The sequence below is a fragment of the Dipodomys spectabilis genome, unplaced genomic scaffold, assembly GCF_019054845.1.
Source record: "Dipodomys spectabilis isolate Male_0828 unplaced genomic scaffold, ASM1905484v1 ptg000145l, whole genome shotgun sequence".
Lineage (NCBI taxonomy): Eukaryota > Metazoa > Chordata > Mammalia > Rodentia > Heteromyidae > Dipodomys > Dipodomys spectabilis.
The window spans coordinates 14,062,168-14,087,364 of NW_024870822.1; the positions used below are offsets into that span (position 1 = coordinate 14,062,168).

Consider the following 25,197-nt stretch of genomic DNA (forward strand, 5'->3'; position numbering starts at 1 on the left):
GAATATAGTATTGAAGTGACTGAAGAAAGACAAAGTAATTTTTGAAAAAAAACATTTGATATGAGACTTAAAGAATTAAACATGGAAACCATAAGCTGAGTACTGAGAGTTTCAGAGTATGAAAAGATCAGCAAGAATAACATACAGGAGGTGAAGCTGAGGGGAAAGCAGGGGCAGTATTACCTAAGTCTGAAGGCCATGTGGAGGGAGAACTTTGTTTTGAATTAGATGAAAAGGTAATTGACATATTACATTAGACATGACTCATAACAAGAAAGCTGTATGATTGAATGTACATACATGTTGGCCCTGGAGATGCTTCAAACCCAGAGAGTACTGTTCAATTCTGACAAAACACTAAGTGATACTCAGATTTCTGTCCATATGAAGCCCATTCAGAAAATGAAAGTGGAAGGAAATTCCTATGAACAATTAACCAAATTAAAAATGCCATACATCCAAACATTTCTACTCCCATTAGAAAATGTTGAGAGTTTTTGTGAAGGACAGGAATCAGCTCAAAGATGAAACAACTGCTTGCATTCTCTCTCTCTCTGTCTCTCTGTCTCTGTCTCTGTGTCTCTGTCTCTCTCTCTGTCTCTATCTCTCTCTCTCTTTCTCACTGTACTTTTCCCTCAACATAGTAGGCTTTGGTCTTTGCTTATTATTGGATTATTGGTCACATGATGTGACTGCATTTTCTTTTCTTCTTTTCTTTTTTTTTTTTTTTTGGCCAGTCGTGGGGCTGAACTCTGGGCCTGGGTGCTGTCCCTCAGCTTTTCAGCTCAAGGCTAGTGCTGTACCACTTGAGCTACAGTACCCCTTTCAACTTTTTCTGCTTATGTGGTGCTGAGGAATCCAACCCAGGGCCTCATACAAGCAAGACAAGCACTTTACCACTGAGCCACCTTCCCAGGCTGCATTTTCTTATTTAGAGAACATCTACTACCAAAAGACCTCACTGGAGAGACAGAAGAATAAAGCACATCTCCAGCACACAGTCCAGTTGGAGAGCAAAGAAACTACACTGGGAGACAGTGAAGTTACTACAGCCTATACCAGGGTAAAGGTCCAAAGTCAGCAGAATAGATGAGAGATCACTCTGATGCAGACATCACAAAACCCTTCACAGGGTCTGGTGAAACATATTGAATCTAGGGCAGGGAATACAAGCTCATCAGTGATATATCAAATGCCATTACGGTCAGAAGGCACAGCATATGCCAAGGCCTAAGAAAGTACAGCACCAGGGCAAGTTCCAGCAGTTATAAAACTGCTTTAAGTAGGTGATCTCTGATGCACTACCGATCTAAGCATCTTCTGTGCTAATGACATCAAATGTAATTTTTTAAACTTAAGGCTTTATTTTAGCCATCAATGTTAATATTGTCTCTATCACCATTTCTCAATAAAAGCTATTTAATGGTTCATTTTTGTTTTGTTTTGGTGCTAATACTAGGGCTTGAACTGAGTCTTGTACTTTCCTTTAGCTTTTTGACTCTAGGCTGGAGCTCTACCACTTAAGCCACATTTCCCCTTCTGGACTTTTACTAATTAAGTGGAGATAAAAAAAAAAACTCTCAGATTTGCTTGCCTAGGGCTAGCTTTAAACCTCAATCATCAGATCTCAGCCTCCTGAGTAATTACAATTACAGGAGGAAGTCACCAGTGCTTGGCCAATTAATGTTTTCTTATCCACATATTTTTTTATGAGCTGCACACATGGAAAAATATCTGATAGTATGTAAGGATAAAAGTGAAGACCTAGGATAAATGTAAACTTTCCATGAAGCTGCAAATCACACCCACACCCACACCCACACCCCCACACCCACACCCCCTCCACATACACATCCACACACCCCCCCACACACACACATACCCACACCTACCTACCTCCCACATGTACACAGAGAAATATGGATAGAGTATGGAGCAGAATGAGAAATAAGAAGGAACATTTAAGATAATATCTAACATGCAATCAATTATCAGAGTACTTCTATTAATTAGATACAGGCATGAGGTAAGTATTTTCCAAATAAAAATTTATTTAGAACTACAAAACTGTCATTTGACTGTGGAAGTCCAGCCCAGAGGTCTATGCTTTTAACTGCTACACTATACATAACAGTAATTTAAAGACTATGGTGTACAATTGATGCCCCATGCCCATTATTCCCCAATTCATCTTTGCATTATGGCAACAACGTGGAGAAGTTAGAATAGCACTAGCCAGGTCCTGGTAGAAGCTATTATGAAAAGAGTAGTAGGCAATGAGCAGATATCACAGGTTTTCCAAATCATATTTCCACTAATTCAGTAGCCTGAACTTTTGAACCGCTAATCAAAATATTTGCTCTCCAGGTTTGTCAAGCATTATGAATTCAGCTGAGCCCACATGACATGAAAGAAGACATTGGGAACAATGACATTTTTGATCAGTTGTCTGGATTTCATCAAACTTGGCAGGTTGTGAAGGTGAATAATTCCATCTGTTAGCCTCCCCTGTGTACAACATTTAACAAGACACAAGCAGAATGGTGATTGGAGGTAACTTTGCAACTGTGTTGCCTATATGCATTTAGTCAAAGGTTGCAGTTTTTAAATACATACCATACCACTGAAACATAACCATATATGTATCTATTATTCTTAGTCTGACATATGCACATGCAGGACCAGGAAGTACAATGACTTTTGAAATACAAGAAATGGGGCTTAAACTGAACTTCCGAATTCTGAATTTGGAACTCCACAGCTGCCTCTCACACTGTTAACTATTTCCACAAATCATCTTGGGTGTCCCTAAAAAGATGTAGACATCTATAACACACAGAAGTTAGGCTTTGTCCTGTGACTGTCCCAGTTTCAATTCAAAAGTTCTAACACCAAACACTGCAGAATCCCTGCTTTAATCTCCACATCGTAGAGGGTGGAAATTAAAAAAAAAACACGAATGAATTTATCCACTGATTGGTTATATTTTATCACTGACAACTAAGCAGAGTACTGAAGAAGGCTGCCCTTCCTGCCAATGTCCATGCGGGAGTGGAGGACTGAAAGCTGCTTACCAATACAGGACTCCCCGGACAGTGAATAAGTCCCATCGTCATGGAAACCGCTTCTGCACTCACAGTGGTACCACCCTGGCAGGTTAACGCAGCGAGAATGGTTGTGGCACTCAATGATTCCCTCTGTACATTCATCAATATCTGCCTCAGAGAAAAACACAAGCCCACCAGGACATTAATGCCTTTTGTCACTAACCCTTCTATAAGCATGCTCATCTCAATATGAATTATAATGGAAAAGTCATCTAAAATGAAAGCTATAGGAAAAAAAAACAAATCCCATTTTTTTTACAGAATTTAAACCAATTGACAGCACTGTTCATAGATGCTTTCTCACATATTGATGAATGTTGCTCCTAACTGCAAATGCTATGTTTACATCTGACTAACCGAAAACTACATAGAGGGCATGTGGTACCAATTTGGTAATCAGTATATATGACTGTCTCCTAAATTAATTCCAGGCACTACTTTGTATTCTTTGGAGATATTTATGAACAGCTTCGTTCGGGAAACTGTGAATTAAGTGCTACTTAGCTTATATGAAATCAATGTATGCAGGGTGGGTGAAAAACTCAAATAAAAACAAATTAGGAAATCATCAAACCAGAACGTGTGTAAAAATGAACTTATAGATACATTTCAGATGCAGGCACACGAATAGCCAACACATCCATAGAAATGAGGGAAAATAATATCAGAACTACAATGACTCCATTTTATTCTAATCAGAATAGTTATTGTTAAGAAAACAAATAACAGCTGGGTGCCAGTGGCTCACACCTGTATTCCTAGCTACTCAGGAGGCTGAGATCTGAGGATTGTGGTTCAAAGCCAGCCTGGGCAGGAAAGTCTGTGAGAATCTTATCTCCAATTAACCACCAGAAAACCAGAAGTGGTGCTGTGGCTCAAGTGGCAGAGCACTTGCCTTGAGCTGAAGAGCTCAGGGACAGTGCTCAGGTCCAGAGTTCAAGCCCCATGATCGGCCAAAAAAACAAATAACAACCAGTGAGAATGAGGATTCAGAAACAAAGAAACCCTTACTGTTGGTAGGAATGTAAAGTAACACATCCATTATGGAAACCAGTACCGAGGTTCCTTAAAATATCAAGATTAAACAGCCGCATCATACATGCGCTTATGGCAACACATAATATGATAGCCAAATTACAGACTCGGCCTAGGTGACTATCAATAGCTGATGATTAAAGAAGAGGCATACACAATAGAATTTTAATACATACACAATGGAAGTGAAATTATGTCATTTACTAGAAAATGAATCATCATATTAAGTGAAATCAGCCATTCCTACAAAGACAAGTATCCTATATTATCTTTTACTTGTGGAAGTGAGGAGAACACTAAAAAGAAAAGTACTCAATCTCAAAACGAGGTCTTGGAAACAGAGGGAGGAGGATCTAGTAGGGAATAGAAGTACATTGAATTTATACATGGAAATGTCATAATAAATCCGTTCATATATATGCTTATATAAAATAAAATGTTGTAATATAAGAGACTTGGAAGTTTAGCTATACCTGTGGAAAGAGAGGAGAAGAACTTGGAAGTAATTAACTTAACCAATGAATACTCATATTTTAACACTGATTGCTAAACAAAATACCAAAGTGCCAGCAAATCAAAGCAGGCTGCCCCTTTGGCAAAGGTACAGGTAAAAGGGCATGACTGAAGGCTGCTCATCCACAAAGGTCTTTCCTGACAATGAGTCCTCACAAAGCTTCTCCTAACTTTATGTCACAGATGAATTCTTTTTCTTCGAATATCTTAAGCATCTCATGAAACTGGTGCTCTAGGGAACACAGTTGAGGAGCTACTTTTCTAATTCATTGGAAACTGTTGGTTGACTGACTACTCAAAAGTTAATCAAAGACCTTCATCCTGTATTCATTCCTAATGAAAATAAGTCCCCTGGGCTTTGCACTTTCTTGTGAAATTCCTCCCTGTACAATTTAGGTTTAGTGCATAGATATTCCAGGCCCAGAGTCTTCTCTGTGAGCTAAACTTGGCTGCCGATTCCGTCACAGAAAGAATACTTGTTGACTGCTATGCTGGGTCAGCCCTTTCAGATAGAATCTACCCCCACCCCTGGCATGTAGTGAGGACTTGGAATATAAGGATTCCAGGCTAGGACTCTTCTGGTTCTTCTGGGAATATATGAATTATAGAATCTATAAATACAAAATTTACTAACATAAAACATGATGAGTAAAATGCACTCTGGAAATCACATTGAATAGAAACCTGATGTGGGGATTAACTCAGGGACAATCGGCTACTACTGGTTCTATTATCCTGACAAGGCCTAAATTGAACATTGAGTGGTGAATATAGTTTGCAGCTCCACACTGCTGTCTCATGACATGCCAGCCAAGGAAAGAGGAAAGGCCTAGATACGATCCTGTCAGCTCTAGATTTGCCTTTTATCACTAAAGCTCATCTCCGTGTTCGGTCCATAGAGTCTTTTCACAGCTAGCATCTTTTAAGCTCTTAAATGCCATCTGTCCTTAGGACCTGGTGCTTCTATGGTATCTCCAGGTATTACAGTTATCCCGTGTGTGAATTTATTATAAATCCTGAACAATTACATAGATTTCCACTTTTTCAAGTTTTAATAGATGTGAGTTCTTTAAAACATGGGCTGGATCACTAAAATTTTCAGAAATTGAAGTGAGGTATGATGGAGGACTGTGGTTCAGCCAGGAAATGGCTGACTCCAGGTGACAGAATCAGTCAGCCTTTTTTTTTTTTTTTTTAATACAGGCAGAAAGAGGCACAACCCAACCAGAGGACTGATTTTTCAGAAATGACTTATCTATGGGAGGCTGAAAGATAACTCTTTCTAATGGAATAGCAACGAATTTTACTTCTGACATTGACATCTCTCAGAGAAGTAGTGGTGATCTCCACAAATATGATATCTCACATTTAGGCTGCCTACAGGATTATAAGTAACATCTAGCCATAGTTAGTGTTTGACAAAAAAGTAGGAGATATAAAGCAAAGGCATCTCAAGTAAAGCTTGGTTAATAAGTCAAAACTTATCTTGCTTCAGAAAAAATCCTAGTTTATACATGTAATTCTTCACTCTTAAAACAATCCCTCTCTGGGAGAAAGTAAGGGAAGGGAAGACACTATACTAAAGATCATGTACTCATTACCTGATTCATATAATTATAATCCCAGTGTACACCTTTATATTAATAATAATGCAAATAATAAAAATAAATACATAAAAACAAATACCTGAAAAAAATGTATCCCACTTTGGAGGATAAATTGTCTATTGTCTTAAAAATTACCCCTCTGTTGTAAATTCCTAGGAAATTTCTAGACAGAGGAAGTATGATAAGTGTAATGCAAATACTGTCTCAGTTCTCCAAATTAAGTGATAAGACTAATAAGAGTTCTCATAATCCAGCAGGCCATAAATTATCTGTGCAGCACTGGGGATATATAGCCAGTGAAGACAGTCTGACAGTTATACACTACCATTTCCCCAGAGACTCCAGGACGCTACTAGCATGCACTGGAAATGAGAAAATGAGTCAATTTCTCCTTTGCACCCATGAGGCTCTTCCCACAGCAGATTCTGGGAACTCACTGTGAATAACTAGGACTCATCATATACTGGTACCTGGTAGTAAGGGCCTATCTCTGTTCTATGTGAAAGATCTACAAAGCAGAAAATGCATTTTCCATGCGACCACTGCACACAGGAGGCTCTCAGACTTTTACCATGTTCATAAAGTTGGTTATGTTTTTCTATGTAATCACAACCGTACAAATCCAAACACAGAAAACACTTAGAGGTTTTTTCAGCAATACATTGGAGAATTTACAAATTATACATGATGGTTTCTCCCTAAGTTGGGACATGGCTGCCTTTGTCCTCAGGGATTTGTTTCTCCCAGTCAGCACTTGCTACTGGCAAACAAACAAGACAGATACTGTAGGAATAGGGCTCCTGCTAGTCACTCCCAAATCCGACTCTTACCCGAGGAATTCTGATAAATCACAGTGAGCCTGGCTGCACTTCATATGAAGTCTGCCATCCCAAAAGAAATAAACAGAAAGTGCTTTATCTCCCTATATTTAATTTTAGAATTTTGTTTAAATTTCAATGCAATCTATCATAGACATAAAATGTAACAAAGAAATAAAAACATGATAGGGTGGATAGAGTGGAACCAATAGCATTAATTTCTATTATCTTATTTTCCAAGTATCTGCTATATGATAACATTATTGACGAAGTCACATGCTGAACCATGGTAAAATCTGGTCCAAGACTCACTGAGCCCAAGTCTACCTTTATCCCTACTCTATTATACCATAATATTGGTAAATTATGAAAGATTACTTGTACAAAGATAATGCATTTATTCAGCTTGATAAATAAATTTGAGGTAAACATCAATTATTTTTGCATTATGGCGAATGTAAAGTAAATATTTCTATGATTGCTGAAATCCCATAATGCACAATTAAGGAAAAGAGATGTACATACTTTCTTCAACTTCATCTAATGTAACTACTCCAGATGCCCACTGCCATTAATTCAGTACTTCTGCATATATTTTTTGCTCCAGCCAAGATATTTTCTTTTGTGTCCAGCCCTCAAATGCAAGTTTCCAAAGAATAGGGACAGCATTTTATTGGTTTGTATCCTTAGTAATTTAGTGAAAAGGAATAACAATGTGCCAAGGGAAACTCACAGGTTTGAGTGAATAGAAAAATAAATGGATCAGGGGGCACATGAAAGGAATAATGAACAAGAGTTGCAATGGAGATTCACAATAACAAGGTGTCCTGGCCCTGGAAAATGACAACATAAAATGCCAATTTATTAAACTAATGAATGGGGTTAATTCAGTATTTGTTTACTGTTTAAGAGACCTGTTGTTTCTATTTAATGCTTTTACTTTTAATCTTAGAAAGTTTTAATGGGGCGTGGACAATCTTGCTTGTACCATAAGATATTTTTCTTTTAAAATAACAATGAGAATCAGATAAAGACCCAAGGGTTTTCATACCTGTTGCAACAATGAGAAGTACAAGTTGTCATGTTGAAAACGAACTTTACAACTTGGGGGGGGGGGGGGAGGGGGATTGAGTTGGGGGGGAGGGGAAGGGATGTCAAGGGTAAACAAAGGAGGAGGCTACAAAGCTTGATAAGAAATGTACTCATCTTGCCCATGTAATTGTAACCCCTCTGTACAGTATTTTCACAATTAAAAAAAAAGAATGGTAAAGTCTGAACACTTAAATAAAATGCTAGTATCAATAATATAAAAAAATTACATAGAATTCTATAAAGAATGCCGAATGCATTACCTACTAACAGCCATTTGCAGACAAATAGTTTGGTTCTTGTAAAATCCTGGTCTCCTATGTTAAATCTCCTTTCTATTTGAAAATTTATATAATCAGTAATGGTTCTCAAGATTATTTCTTCTTTTACTTTTCACTACTTTCTCATCTTCCTTTTTCTCTTCCTCCTCCTCTTCCCCTCCTTATTAATCTATTTCTCTATCTGTCTGACTGCTTGCCTGCCCGTCTGTCTGTCTCTCTTTCATTCTCTCCCCCCAAAGGAGAGCCCTATAATAGCTGAGTCATGGAAGTCACCCTCAGACCTCAAAGCTGTTACAAAGTGATAATTTTCATACTAACTAGTTGAAGTTCACAATAAACTAGTGGCTTAATTTCCAGTCAGATGACTGGAGTGAGGTGAGTCACAAAAAATTACTTTGTATTTTTCTTTCAATAAAAGTTTATAAGTAGTAAACATATTTTCCATTGTGAAATAGAAATAAAAAGTAAAGTTTCTAACTTTTAGACAAAGAATCTTTCAGGAGCAACTGCAATATAAAAAGATGAGCTATGACTGAAATGTGGATTCAAAGTTGGGAGCCAGTTGCCTATGCCTTTAGTCCTAAATATTGAGAAGCCTGAGATCTGAGGCTCAAGGTTCAAAACCAGCCTGAGCAGGAAAGTCCATGAGACTCTTCTCTCCAATTAATGATCAACAAATCTGGAAGTGGAGCTGTGGCTCAAGTGGTAGAGCACTAGCATTTAGCAAAAGATGCTCAGGGACAGCATCCAGGCCCTAAATTCAAGCTCCAGGATCAGCACTATCCAAAGTGTTAGAAAATATGTAATATAAATGTAATATAAATTCATTAATGTTGTTCTCTCTTTTTTGGGGGGAGGGGCTTTTTTGATCTAAGAACAATACTTAAACTCTGTGTCTGACACTTTTGCTCATTAGCTAGAATTCTACCAATTGATCCATTCCTCCAACACACTATTCCTGAAAATTTGACAATGTTATAATTGTCCCAAGGTCCATATGTATTTAAGATCTAGAAATCACCATTTAATTCCAACTAGTTTTCAGGTTACAAGGTGTATTGAGTTTTCAGGGGGTATTTGGAAAATCCATTTGTTCTGTGTTTAGAAATGGACAGAACTTAAAAGTCTAGCTTACCTACACATTAACTTATTATTTGTTTTTTCCATCTGTATGTTGAAGAAAATAAAATCAAACTTCATAAGATGGCTACGCACAAAAAGACTCTTAGTAAAACATAAAGTTTCTTCTAAATAGTAGCTTTGGGTAAATAATAATGTTAAATAAGTAGAAGATAGACTAGGTATTGCAAATAAAGGAAACCATGGGACCTATGTTTCTTTGGGCCTGGCTTACTTCACTTAATATAATTTTTTCCAAGCCTTTCCATTTCCTAACAAATAGGGCAATGTCATTCTTTTTGATGGAGCCATAGAATTCCATTGTGTATATATACCACATTTTCTTGATCCATTCATCTACTGAGGGGCATCTGGGTTGGTTCCATATCTTAGCTATGTATACTTAAAACTACAAAAACAAATTCAACTTGTAACTGAATTGTAATTCAATTCAAAAATTCAAATTATAACCAGAAAACCATTTGAGGATAAGAGATTATTTCTGGACTTCAAACACATTCAGATGGACTTGGCATAATTGTAAAATGTTCAGGAATAGTATCATGAATCTATTCTTCATATCTTTTATTCTTTTGAATCCTTCATCCATTTATGGTTTTATTTATATATATATTTTAATATATATTTTTATTGTAAAGATACTGCACAGAGAGGTTACAGTTATATGAGCAAGGTAATGAGTACATTTCCTATTGAGCATTGTTACTGCTACCTTTGTTTTTCTCTTACTACCCCTTTCCTCCCCACCTCCCTAACTCCTCCCTCCTTCCCCCCCAAAGTTGTAAAGTTTGTTTTCAACATAGTGTCTTGTATATCTTGTTGTTACAATGGGTCAACCTGTATCCTTATTTCAGCATTTTGTTATTTCCCTTCCCCTCAAACATTCCCTAGAAGTTTATGTGTGAATGCTGAATGCTTATCATCTGATGATGCTATTTGGGAGATGGTGGAAAATTTGGTAAGCTAGGCCTAGACAGAAGAAGCATGTGAATAGGGTGGTTCATTTGAACATACCTGGTCCTCCCCATTCCTCTATCCTTTCTATGAATGAAGTGAAGAATTTTCCCTTACCACATGGTTCTGACACCCATGATACTTTTGCCCAAGTCCATGGGAACAAGCAGCCATGGACTGAACCACCTGAAATTGGTCAATAAATGAGTTGCTTTCTCAGGTATTTGGGCCAGCCACAGATACACGAGAGTAACTATTACAGCAAGTTAATACCAGACAGGTAGGGTCACTGATGCAAATAAATCTGGTCCTATGGTATTCAAGCTTCTGGAACTGGTTCCTAGGGAAACTGGAAGAGTTTGAAGTCAAAGGCTGCTGAAAGTTTAAAATGCTATAAGCAAAGATCATTAGGTGATTAGGAACTCAAAGGACACAATATTAAGAGCAATATCTACAATGAAAGCTAGGTTCATGAGGTTCACATTAGAATGAGGACTAAGGCAAAGAGGAAAGACTGAGAATTCACTCCTGTGAGATACTGGCAAATGACCTGTGTACATTTTGTCCAGATCCTGAGATTTTTTGGTGAAGCTGAGTTTCAAAGTGACAGGCTAATTACCAAGCACTCAATCTGTCCCTTGTGTTTTAGAGACTGCTTCCAGCCAAGTATATTGTGAAAATCCACAGGGGAATAAAACAATAGAAAAGAAACAAAAAAAAAACTTTAAAAAAAAAAAAAAAGGAAATCGGTCAGAAAAGTCAGTATCAAGCTGGTGCAAAGACAAATTTTCTGAAGAGATTACAAAGCTACCATTAGCCAAGGGTTTTGCATAAAGACAAAAGGAAAGACACACTGAGGACATCTCATTTATTAGTTAGACTCACCATAGCTTGAAGAGTATAATGTGTACACTTCACTTAAAAGATTTTCCTTTGAGATGGCAGAGACACTGACACATGCTATGTGCATTCCTGCACATAGAAGGTGCATCCCTGCCTAGAAAGTTGTATACTCAGGATTCGTTTTATTGTGCATATGCACCCAGGCATTCAGAGGACACAGTAGTTTGGTCCAAGGGGACCTAGCTACTGCTTGAACCAATGGCAGACACAGAAGTCTTCATTCAATATCTAACAGGTGTATGCACGATGCTGCAATGACAACCTCAGAGTGTTGTGGATGACCAGAATGTGGAACATCTGCTGAGGAAAGTCACAGGAAATGACTGGAGCTGGTCCAAGAGGAAAGTCACATGGGTTTCAAATAGCAAGGCCATCGAAACAGGGCTGAGCAATCCAATTGGAGCACACATCATGACATCATCTGTATTAGAAGCTAGACCCTGATCGCATTTGCCCTGCTAGATTTGGTCTTTCTTTGAACTCATTTGTCCTTTCTATGCCTCCCAGTCCCATCTTTGGGAATGGGAATATTTATTTTGTGGCATTGTATATTGGATGTATGTGAATTGATTTTTATTTTTATAGTAACTCTCAGGTAAGAGATTGCCTCAGATCTAAAAATAAAACAAAAGCAATAAGAAAATAAGAAATTATCTTCAGCACCAATCACAGGTTATTCAGTTGTCTATAGAAATACAAAAAAATTGTCTGCTGAGCCTCAGAGTCCACGTGAAAATGTCAAAGCAGAAAACACTTTGTAGTTAGATGTGCCTGAGTTTAAATGCTGTTTAAACTCAGGCATCTCTAACTACATCACTCTGAGCAAGTTATTTATTTTTTCTTGGGCTTTGGTTTTACATGAGGATCATATTACCTGGCTCATAATGTTTCTTTAAGGGTTGAGTGAGATCAATGTAAAGCGATGGCCAAGCAGACATCCATTAGGCTGGTAACAGATATTGTTCTCTAAATTACAGTCCTGAAAAACTGTGTGTCCATACCAAGACACACAGTCTGAGTCCTCAGTTTTCCCTTTCTCACATGACAAATGAAAGAACTGTGTTACTGTGCATTTGAGACTTCTTTCTAGCCTGAAATTCCTACAGGAAGCCATATCTCAGCTTAGGCTGATGCCTTCATTTACTATTGGTCAACTGAATGACCAGTAGTTTTAAGTGTACCTTAATTCTTCATTATCCACAGTGCAATTTTAAAAGAAGTGTTGCCTCTGCTTCACAAACAAGGCTTCAGTAAGATATGAGCAAGCTGCAAATAGCCAATTAATTTCTACTCAAAATGTATGGTAATATTGTTACTGTTATTTTCTTTCTAAGTGCTGATTAATAACTAGTTTTGATGCATTAAACTAAAAGCAACCTGCTGTCAATAATGGGTTCAAGTGCATTGGTGATATGGTTGCTGGCTCTTTGTAAATCTCTTTCGTTATTGATGTTTCACAAGCTAATCAGTTTCTTCTTGACTGGGCACTTTTATCTCTGATGCTTTTCTTTTTGATTATGTTTTCTCTAAAATTAGTACATTTTTTCCCATAAAGAATCTATGTATTAGAGATTCTTCCTCTGGCACAATTTCCAAATATTCTTGCTATTCATTTTTCTAAATCTTCTTCCAACATTGTGTGTTTCTGTTGCTTATTCTCACAGACCTGAATGAGTGCAAGAGCCACTCTGGCTAGTCTTTCTGTTATTTCCATCTGCTACCTAGCAACAACAGGTAAATCATCACCCAAACAAATCACTTAAGAAAGATTTAATTAAAATACTCTAGCTTTTCTACCACTTGAAAACAAATTCTATTTGCATTAAGTCACATTTTAAGACAACATTTTCATCCTTTTATTTGCATAAAAATTAACAATGAATACTTTTTAAAAACCCACTACTGTGTAGAGTCTTAGATTTCCAAGAATATTCTCTTATTCATACAAGGCAAACTTCCTTACATGAACCTTTGTACATTCTTGCAGTGTAGACATATAGAAGTTGAACCAGTATGAATACTGAAGTTTCACAAATCATCGAAGTAAGTTTTCTATATACTCTAAGCCTGAAAATTCTATGATGATAGGGTTTTTCTTTTTTTCCTGATTCTCTAGTCATTACCATGATCTCCTACTAGAGTAACTATCTCCTACTAGACATCCAAACCATTTTAAAAAAAATGACCTGCCTTTCACTATTTTATTTTTATTTGTTAAAATTCTTCAGCCCCAAACCTTTTGGTTTGGTGGAATCGCCATATCTTTCCTATCTAACTCCATTTCATGCTTTCCAACCTGCAAAAGATTGGTTTTGACTTGAAATCCAAACACAAATTTTAATTCCACCATGAAGCTCTCTTTCTTTTCTCTATATTTTTACAGTATTGATAGCTCTACAACCCCATTTAACTCTGACATTCATTTTGTTTTAGAAGATTCTGTCTCCTGCTGTAACTTTTTCTTCCTGAAAAGAAAGTATTTCTGAAGTTCTACTTCTTAATAATTTACCATGTGTCAGGTCCTTTGACAAGTGCTTTATACTCCCTACTCTATTTGATATTCAGAATGGTTCTGAGATAATTTGAATTCCTTCTTTTGCAGAAAATGGGTGTTTATGCATTGAATGATAAAGCCATGGCAAAATTTTGGGGCAGTTCTAAAGTGAGGATTTAAACCAAGGTCTATGATTGCTATATATGTATACCAACCATCACTTTACATTCAGCCTTCTGAGCATTTGGGGGAAAAGAAGAACCTTGTCTTTAATAGTCACCCGTGACTAACTCACTTCAATCCTAAAGTGAATTAACTCATTGTTATCAGGTTTGCAAGTGAAAGAACTGAGTGAGTTAAGCCAATGCTATTCCTAGGTATATAAACAAACAGGATCAAGTGACTCAAACTAAGAAAAAAAATGGCAATAGAAACCAAGCTTACTCTTACACAGATACTGAAGTTATTAGAACTTTAAAGAGATTATGGTTTACAGACTTAGAATACAAGCATACTCAAGTAAATAGTGGACAAAATTCTAATGTCAAACAAAGCAGAACAATAGAGGTTGGATTTATCATCCCATCTGAAAAAAACTAAAGACAAATAAAACTAACACACTTGAAAAAAATAGCTTTCAAGATATTGGCAATTAAGCAACAAATGAGAGTGAGTCCTGAAAAACATGAAACAGGAATTTGCGATTGTCCTGGTTGCCTGATGGAAAGAGTACCTGTTTGCAGTGCATGAAAGAGGATTCTGAGAGATACTATGCAACAGGAGGAGAAAGCTGGCAGGATGGGAAGACTAAAGCGGCTATTGTATGCTGGGCAGAGTGTTATATAAAAGAAAGCTGCACCAACAGAGAACTTTAACGTCCTGCAGAGACTACCATTCAAGTATTCAGTGCTAAAGAAAACTAGGTTGATCAAATTATAAAGCTGATGGAAGAACACCAGAATAGCTGAGAAGTAACAGTTCCTGGTGTTCAGACATGAGGCAAAGAGTGCAGTCTTCTTCATGTTGGAGGAGAAAAAAAATCTCATAATCAATTGAGTAATATTGGATAGAGCACACTGATGTGTCTCATCTCAATAGTGAAGAATAATTTACTTGAGTACTTAACTGTTAAGAAAATATTTAAACTAGTTGCAAAGGTGACACATGAATACAGCATATATCTGTAAAAGAAAACACATTGGCTCAAAAATGAAAAAGAAAGAATGAGAAACAAAAGGAAGAAAGAAAGAACAAAAGAAAAAGAAAGCAAGATAGAGGAGGAGGAGGGAGAGAAAGGAGGGAGGGAGGAAGGAAGAGAGGAAGAGAGGAAGGAGGAAGGAAGGAAGGAAGGAAGGAAGGAAGGAAGGAAGGAAGGAAGGAAGGAAGGAAGAAAGGAAGGAAGGAAGGAAAAAAGGAAGGAAAGAAGGAAGGAAGAGCTAAAGATTCTAGACATGATGTGATCTGTGTTAGCAGAATTAAAACTGCTTCAATATCTCCATATGTTCATCACCATATTTATCTTGCTGTAAACAAAAATATCTTCATGTGGTTCTGGTGGCTTAGGCTAAAATTGTCCCAAAGCTATCAAAAATATAAATTCTTTCCAACAGTATTGACATAAATTTATAATTGGCTTTAATCACTTCCATTTGCAGAATCCTGAAGTAAACTTGCTTGGGTTGGTAGCTAGCCCTAGAGCAAGAGATAAAATGGGTTCTACTTAGGATTTGTAAAACAGAATTGAGGAGCCAAAGCTACCTAAGAACTGTTAGAAGGGCAACACTACAATGGTGAGTTTGTTCAAAGAAGTAATAAGAATGCTACTACACCAGTGAATTGTGAGATGGAGGTACTAGCTCTAGAATGCATGCTGATTTGGCAATGTGTAGCTTTGTCTGGAATGCTTCAAAATCTAGAGGGCATCTATCACATCTATTCTCCTCTTACTATCAGGCCAAAGTTCTCAACCTATATCCATTTTTGTCAAGAAGCCAAATAGAGCCAGGCAGTATGTCTCATATTTCTAAAATCCTAGCAATTGGGAGACTGAGATTGAAAGGATATGTTTTCTTATATATATATTGTTACATATTATTATACCTTTAAACTGTTGTACAAAGGGATTTCAGATTAAAATGTCAATTTATGAGTAAAATTCATCTTGATCACTGTCACCCCTTCCATTTGAAGCAAACTGACATAAAACATTTGTGAAATCCCATTTCAATTATTCAAAAGGTAGGCCCTATTATCCAGCTATCAAGAAGTCGAACTAGGTACATCATGGTCCAGGCCTGCCTGGAAGAATAGAAACACCTAATTTGCAAAATAACTAAAGCCAAAAGGACCATGGTATGGCTAAAGTGGCATAATGTCAGCCTATCAAATTCAGCAGCTAAATTTTAATCCCAATACCATTAAAAAGGCCAAGTGGTGGTAGCTCATGACTGTAATTCTAGCTATTCAGAAGCTAAGATCAGAGGATCACAGTTCAAAAGCTAGCCCAGGCAAGAAAGTTCATGAGACTCTTATCTCCAGTTAATCCCAAAAAATGCTAGAAGTGAAGCAATGGCTCAAGTGGTACACCTGGAGTTCAAGCCCTAAGACTAGTACATGCCATGAGTGCACCCCCCCACCAGAAACAGAGAGAAGGGGGAGAGAGAGGGGGAAGGAGAGAGGGAGAGAGGGAGAGAGGAAGAAAGAGAAAGAAAGAAAAAGAGAAAGAGAGAGAGAAAAAGACAAAGAGGGGATTAAAATGGTCTTATTATGACTTCATGAATTACATGAATTAACTATAAAAGAAACCATAGAGAATTTTTTTATTGTGAAAATACTGTACAGAGGGGTCACAATTATATGGGCAAGGTAATGAGTACATTTCTTATCAAGCATTGTTGCCTCCTCCTTTGTTTCCCCTTCCCATTCCTTCCCATCTCTCCCCCTACCCAGTGGCCCCCTCCTGCTCCCCCACCAAAGTTGTAAAGTTCGTTTTTCCACATAACGTCTTGTATATCTTATTGTTGCAATGGGTCCACCTGTATTCCTATTTAAACATTTTGCTTTTTCCCTTCCCCTCCACAAATTATACCAACATCAAATAGAGTGAAAACAGCAGTTATACCATGGGGGAGGGACATATAAAGCAAAAAGAAATCATCTTATAAATATGTTAGAAACAATCACAAGAAAGTCCTTATCTTGGTGTTCATTTCGCCTAACATCAACTCATCTGACCTTTTCTGCTTGTCTCAGACATATACTAGTTAGCTCCCCTATGCCCCAGCAATCCCATTTTTGGGCATTTACCCAAATGATCACAAACAAGACCATACTAAAGCTACCAGCACAACTACAGCAGCATTATTTACCATAGCTAAGATATGAAACCAACCCAGATGCTCCTCAGTAGATGAATGGACCAAGAAAATGTGGTATATATACACAATGGAATTCTATGCCTCCATCAGAAAGAATGACATTGCCCCATTTGTTAGGAAATGGAAAGGCTTGGAAAAAATTATATTAAGTGAAGTAAGCCAGGTCCAAAGAAACATAGGTCCCATGGTTTCCCATAGAGAATTTTTGAAATATAAAGTAAGTAACACCAGGTATCTTTCTTCCACATAAACAGTTGTCAGGTAAAGATCTGCCCAAGAGGAAATTTTGAAATTCTGGTGTGTTTAAGGAGTGTGACTTCCAGGAGAGGGCTTAAGGGTAAAATTCAATCACGATTTGCTGGTAGCTTCACAGTACAAACACATTCCTCACTGTCCAGCTCTGAAGAAGGAAACTACTATCCACCTTGTTTGGTTTCCTCCACTTCCACATTCTGAATAATATACTCTCCCACTCTTTATAGTAGAACAATTTGGGTCCACATACAGTAATCCCTAATCTCAGGATACTTGGGGCTATATTCCAGCTTCAGGAACTCAATCACTCGTGGTTAAAATTAGTGATTCTAAAAAGTTTATCATCAAGCTGACAGCATTAATACTAGCAGAGATCATATTGTAAAATAATTACCAAGTCCTTAGGTACTGGATGAGAAATTATTGGGGCAAACTCAGAAATATGCAAACCCCAAAACACTTGAATTTGAGCCCTTATATGTTTTTTTTTAATTTTTATTTTTTTATTGTGAAAATACTGTACAGAGGGGTTACAATTACATGGGCAAGATATTGAGTACATTTCTTATCAAGCATTGTAGTCTCCTCCTTTGTTTACCCTTCCCATCCCCCCTCCCCCCCAATCTCTCCCCCCCACAAGTTGTAAAGTTCGTTTTCTACATGACAACTTGTACTTCTCATTGTTGCAACAGGTCCACCTGTATCCTTATTTAAACGACTTGTTTTTCCCCTTCCCCTCCACAAATTATACCGACATCAAATACCGTGAAAGCAGGGATTATACTGTGGGGGAGGGACATACAAAGCAACAAAGAAATAATCTTATAATTGCGTTAGAAACAAATGCATGAAAGAAAAAAAAACATTTAAAATACATATCTTAGGGTTCATTTCCCTAACATCACCTTATCTGACCTTTTCTGCTTGACTCATACATATACTAGATATTGCAAATAAGGGAAATCATGGAGCCTTTATATTTTTAAGCCCCAGGACCAGAAAAAAAAAGAATCCTTGGGCAAGACAACAGCAAAACAATTCTGGATTATGCTTTATTTTCTTACTTAAAAGAGGATCTTGAGTTGGTGTTTAATTTAGCCAGAGAAGATGCTAAATATATCCCTTTAAGTCAGGTCCATGTTTTTTACATGAAGACTTTCAACCATTTTGCATTATTCATCATGGAAGTATTTATGCAGACATGATAAATAAGATAATTTGCCTCCAAATAAACAGTAGCTTCTGTCCTCACTGAAAAATGAGAAATTTAAGTCAGTTTTTCACGAGCTTTACCTTATTTCTGTCACCCTTGAAGTGCATCCAGAGAAAATCCTTTTATGTTGTGGACTGGTAGACAGTAATCATCATAATGAAAAAGTCATGTCGAGAAAAAATATAAGACTATCAAGTTCACAAAGTTTGTACTTTCTGCTTATGGGAGAATAAATAACATTATCTCCTTTTTGGAGAAGAAATTCAGAGATGATTTCATAGAGTACCAGAGTTAAAGATTTCCAAAGAGCATTTATGCCATCTGTGTGGGTGTACCCCTACATTATCCCAGATATACCTGGCTTGAAAACATTTTTGTAAGGCTGGCATAGCTCTGAGTGGATCCTAAACCAGGGCTGGCTTCCCTGGGTCAGTATGAGTTTCTCAGATTGGAAAGTTTGGAGTGAGGAACAAGTAACTGCATGTGGGATTGAAGGTACTGCATCACTTCTTGATGAATGTTTATAAACATATATCTGTGAAACACATTAGGTAAGTAAAGAGAACAGATATGTGAGAGGCTAGATTAGAGGAGAGAGGATCACTCCTAAATGGATTTGAGGATTATGCTATTGCCTGTAGCCATTTGTTTGATGGCCTTTTGCATGTTCTGAAGAAACAAGAACTCCTTTCAATTATATGGGCTAGTCATTGTATTATTGGTGATGACTAAGAATAGCTAAACTCCAGAAATACTGAGAAGTCATTGAACCATAGAGGAATACAGTAAATTTTTTTCTTTCTTTTCGGTGTAAGTATTGGAGCTCAAACTTAAGGCTTGTGTTTTCTCCTTAGCTTTTTTGTTCAAAGTGGTGATTTACCCTTGATTGACATCTCCACCTTTTGTTGGATATTTGAAGGTAAGAGTCTCATGGATTTATTTGTCTGTCCAGGTTAGCCTTAACCCAGATCTCTGTCTTTTGTACTCAAGATTAGGATTAAAGGTATGAGCCACCTGTGCCCAGCTGAGAAATAAAATTTTATATCCTCTGAAGTGAAGGCCATATGTTTCAAATGGCAGGTAATGTAAATGAACATTGAGAGAGAACATGTCCTGCCCAAGAAAATCAGCTATAATGAAGCTACAAGAAATGTCATCATGTTTGTTGAGATTCCAGTGAACTTCCATACATCATCCAGTTGCTGGCAAAATAGCTAAATCTTGATATAAGTTTGTTTGTGTTTATATTTTATTTATTTATTTTGCTAGGCCTGGTGCTGTTCTTGAGCCTCTTTGTGCTCAAGGCTAGTGCTCTACCACTTAAGCCATGGTGCCACTTCCAGATTTTCCTGAGTCGTTTATTGGAGATAAGATTCTCACAGGACTTGCTTGCCCCAGCTGGCTTTGAACCATGATTCTCAGATTTCAGTCTCCTGAGTAGCTAGGTTTATAGAGGTGAGCTACCAGAACCAGGCTTGATTTTATTTTTTAAGACAACACTTAAACTAATCATACGATGTACAGCATCTAAAATATGTTTTCATTGAACTCAAGTTCAATCATCACATTTTCACATGGGGAAAATTGAGACCCAATGCAAAAATTGATTTGTCTAAGGTTTTCTAGATAGTTGGACAAATGCATAATGTTCCATGCATCATTTCACTAGCAGTTTATAAAAGAATAATGCTAACTGGTTAGACATGCTTAAAAACAGTGTATGTGTATAATGTCTTGTGCTGTGCATACAGGAATTCATCACCTATGATGTGCTCAGGGACTTTGCTAAATGCTGAAATTATAAATGTGGACCTATTATGTTCTAAGGCTATTAAGGAACCTGGCTGCACCGTTTTAATCTTCATGGCAATACTGGGAAGTAGAATGTATTGATCTCATTTTCTAGATTAGAAAACTAAGAAGGTATGTCAGATTTGCAAGATAATACATGATAGAACTGGATTCAAGTCTAGATCCTTCTATTGGCAAACACTGTTTCTCTATTGTGAAATGTTGCCTCTTCTCCCCCCCCGCCCCCCCCCCGCCCCCCTCCCCCCACCCCCATCTTCTTTAAAATCGAAAAGTAAGCACACAGACTCTGGCTTTGTGAACCTTGTACTGAGGGAAGCAGACACAGAAACAAATACTTTTCTGAGGGATGCTCAGGTCCAATGTTACTGAGAAACTACAGGACTGCTGGGAAGATACCAGGAAGCTACTCTGTAGCTCAGTAGAGCTTTAGTTGTTTCCCTCTCAAACTGGAGTGAACCAAATTTTGTGTGTCAATTTGTTCCTTGTGATCTCCAGACAATGATCAAAGTCAGATTATGTACTCCCTGAGAGGGTCTTTTTGATGTGAAATACTGTGTCATGAAAGCTTGGCCATAATAGTGACTGAATCTTAGGGTTGGTACAGTTCTAAGAAGTAGAGATTTGGTGCAGCATAATCAATGTACTTTCACATTCAGGATTTGGTTTGATCCTCACATCCATAATGTGAATTGAGCACCTCAGGGTTCAAATTCTCTTTCAAGCATGATGTGACTGAGGCCCTCAGAGCAAATTGCTGAAGGTGAAGAAGCCCAGACATGTTCTTCTTTGAGCTGTCTGTTCTTTGCAGCCTAATATACTACTTACTGGAGAATTTAAGGTGGAAAGAAAAGGAAGTTAATGGCAAGAAATAAAAAGGTCCCTTACAACAGGTATAGTGTCTCAAGCCTGTAACCCTAACTATCTGGGATATAGAAATCAGGGGACACAGGTTCAGGTTCCATTCAAAGACAGCTGAGACATAAAAATTTGAGAGACTCCATTTCAACCAATGGCAGGGTTAAAGTGGCATGTACTTCTCACCCCTAGCAAAGTGGTGAAGTGCAAAGTAGTGGGATCAGAGCCTAGTACATCAGGGAACACAAAGAGAACTTATCTAGAAAATGACCAAGGCAAAAAGGGGCTGGAGTTATGGCTCAAGTGGTAGAGTACTTGCTTAGTAAGCATAAGACAGTAAGTTCAACCACACTAAGACCAAAGAACAAAAAATGTAGCACTAAGATAATTCATTACTTACTGCAGTAGGACTTGAATTCTTTTGGCTGAGCTTTTGTCCTGTGTCTTTCAGTATTTTGGGTAAGATTTTCAAAGATAGACTTTCAGAAGGAAGTCAAGATTTAGTAGCTATAACAAATCCATAGTTTTTTTAAAAAAATTATACTGAGGGCCACTTTAAGGATGGTCAGTATGTAAAAATGTGAAATGTCTAAATATCATAAAAAGCAGAGTTAGAGGAATATTGTTGTTAAGTTGTATCAGTGTAAGATGATGAAGAAAGGTGAAGGTATATTTTTATTCTTGTTATTATATTAGTGTGAATTAATTATAATATTAATCGTAATATTAGTTGTATTATATCACTATTAATTAATTGTAATATGAATTGCAAATTAATTGTAATGTTTCCATGCTTGTATATAATGCACTTAGATCAAATTCTCCCCTTCTGTTTCTTTTCCTTAGTCTTCCTCTGCTCCCCACCTTTAACAGATCTGGGGTTTTGGTGGGGTTCATAAGGTTATTTTTCACACATATAGATTATGTACCCCATCATATACACTTTTCCTCCTCTTTCCCCCTCTTCTGCTGCTTCCCTGCAAAAGTTCCCTTTTTATAATCATGACAGATTATCATTGTTTTAGGTCTAGGGCAAAAATATGGCATCTGTCTTTCTGAGCTTTGTTTATCTCACTCAACATGATGATTTCCAGTGCCATCCCTTGTCCTGCAAACAACATGCCTTCATTCTTGCCTTTCTGTGTATTTACACCACATTTTCTTGACTTGTTCATTGGCTGTTAGGACCTAGGCTAATCCCGTAGCTTGGGAATTGGGAATAGTGTTCCGATAAGCATTAATGCACAGACACCTTTACCTATGCTTTATCTTTTGAAAGCTTTCTGTGTTTCATCATTGTAGTATCCCCCTCCCCCCCCCCAGCCGTGTCCTATCTCATCTTCTAGTAGTAGAAACATGCCTTCTGGAAAGGATTCTATCAGCCAGGGATATCCCATTCCATGAAGATCACCAATGACACCAAATTCTTGGTTTTGCAATGAGACCAAGGGATAAATAATTTGAAAGCCAATCCTCAACAAAATGGGACAGAGCAGAACACTCTAAAAATAACAGGTTTCCTACTCCTTTGGAAGGGAATGTTCTCAACAACTTGTGCTGGATTTGTTGCTGTAAAGTAGCATATATACCCAGACAGTTTTCCCTGTGGCAAGAAACAGCCCTACACAATGTTAAACCTTGAGCTTCTGTATACATATTCTGAATTCTTACAACAAGCATGATGAACTTGATAACTCTTAAGCCATGCTGAGTTTTCTTTCTCTAATGTATTAATTTTAAAATTACATAATGATAGAATCAGCCTAGATTCAAGAAGGCCATGGATTTAATTTTCTTCTATTTTTTTGGTAGTACTAAAGCTTGACCTCAGGGCTTTATGCTTATGAGACAGGCTCTCTACCACTTAAGCCATGTCTCTAGCACACTTTTTGCTCTGTTATTTCTTTTTTTTTGGGGGGGGGGTCCGGTTGTGGGACCTGAACTCTGGGCCTGGGCGCTGTCCCTCAGCTCTTCAGCTCAAGGCTAGCACTCTACCACTTGAGCCACAGCACCACTTCCGGCTTTTTTCTTTTTGCTTATGTGGTGCTGAGGAATCGAATCCAGGGCCTCAGGCATGCAAGGCAAGCGCTCTACCACTGAGCCACCTTCCCAGCCCCTTGCTCTGTTATTTCTGAGATAGGGTTTCACACTTTACCAGGGATAGAATGAATTGTGATCCATTTATTTCTGCTGCCTACTGTAGCTAGACTGTCAGGCATATGCTACCACACCCAGAATTTTCTGCCAAGATGGGGATTTTTGAACTCTTGCCTGAATGGACTAGAACCAATTTTCTCCTAGTCTCAGCCTTCTGCATAGCTGGAAATATGGATAGGAGCCACCAGCTTATTGAAAATCTTGTACTGTTTTTCTGTACTATGTGATGTGATCATTTTAATTCATTTAAAATGACAGATTTAGTAAACTTTTAGTATCTTTATTCCCTGTAACTCCTAAGAATAGAAATTAATACCAGTATCCATTAGCCCAGCTCTGTGTATCCTGGAGTCTCCACAGGCATCAACGTTCTTCCTCACTCTCACAAACTAATCAGGTCAGCTCTGATGTAAGATATGTACTATGGATTCAGTCCAAACAAAGCTCAAATTTGGCTTCATTCCTTCCTGGCCATGCCACCATATGCCAACTACTGAAGTCCTAGTTTCTTACTAGAAAAATAGAGGAAATAATCATTAGGTCATTGGAATATACTATATAAATGGATTAGTGACCCCAGATTTCAGAATCCATGATAAATAGCGGGTGACGTTCATCACAAACCAAATTCATTTAATCATACGTTGGATTATTTTACAACGTGATTATCTCTGACTCAGGGATACCAGGGATGTATTTGGATACCTAGCGTATACGTCTTTGAGAAAGATCACACCATCACTTTTAGTCCACCAGTTCATTTTTCCTTTTCAATCCATGAAGTATAAAAATGTTTTACAAAGTACAAAAAGGTGTATTTATTTTACTGGAGTAGTAAAATTAGAATCATCATAATCTGGAAAAACATTTGTTTTTAGATACAAAGTCACCAACAGCACAAATGAATACCACACAGCACATATGAATTCTTTGATTAAAGAATACCCCAATATTATTTTTTTACCCCAATATTATTTCTGGATAAAAAAATCAATAACCTTACAAGAAGAAATACTTTGGATTTAGCTTTCATTCCCATTACACAAATATTATTTCACAGGCATTAATTTCTCCTATGGTGTTGACTATAATTTACTGAGTAAATTGTGCTGGAGGGTGGAGAATTACAAACCTTAATTGAAGAGCAGGGATAGGATGACTAGAGTTGACAAGTGCCTTTTCTGTACAGCTTCAGTCCACTGCCCAGGGTCCCAGACTGTAGCTAACAATGGGTTTACTTCTTAAGAATAAATTTTCTGCCCAATCAGCTTGAACGTTTGCTTTGATTGGACATACAGGTGCCACAAACGTCACTGTCTTACTCTAAAATGACCAAATATGTTTTTCCTTAATAATCAAGTGCATCAATCATCTATTGAGCAATAACTTCATGGCAGAGAATTTACACAGAGTTTGAAGCAGTACATTTAGTGAGGCAGAATACAATGAGTTTGTTGTTTCATTTCTAGTGAAACTGTCTTTTCTAGTCACACAACTTTTATTTCAGACCACTTGGGTTTGAATTCAACCTTTACTGCTGTATGGCTTTCAAATATTGTTTCTCAACTTCCTCCTCTTTTAAACTAG

The 25,197-nt window shown here is 37.5% G+C and overlaps 1 protein-coding gene across 1 annotated transcript in view; it reads right to left on the minus strand.

The window, feature by feature from the left end:
• Window positions 1–25,197, minus strand: part of Nell1 (neural EGFL like 1) — an 837,848-nt gene that overhangs the window by 35,269 nt on the left and 777,382 nt on the right. The window contains exon 16 of the mRNA XM_042691722.1: window positions 3,075–3,215. Within this exon, the coding sequence (XP_042547656.1) occupies window positions 3,075–3,215 (141 nt within the window). The remainder of the gene's footprint in view (window positions 1–3,074; window positions 3,216–25,197) is intronic.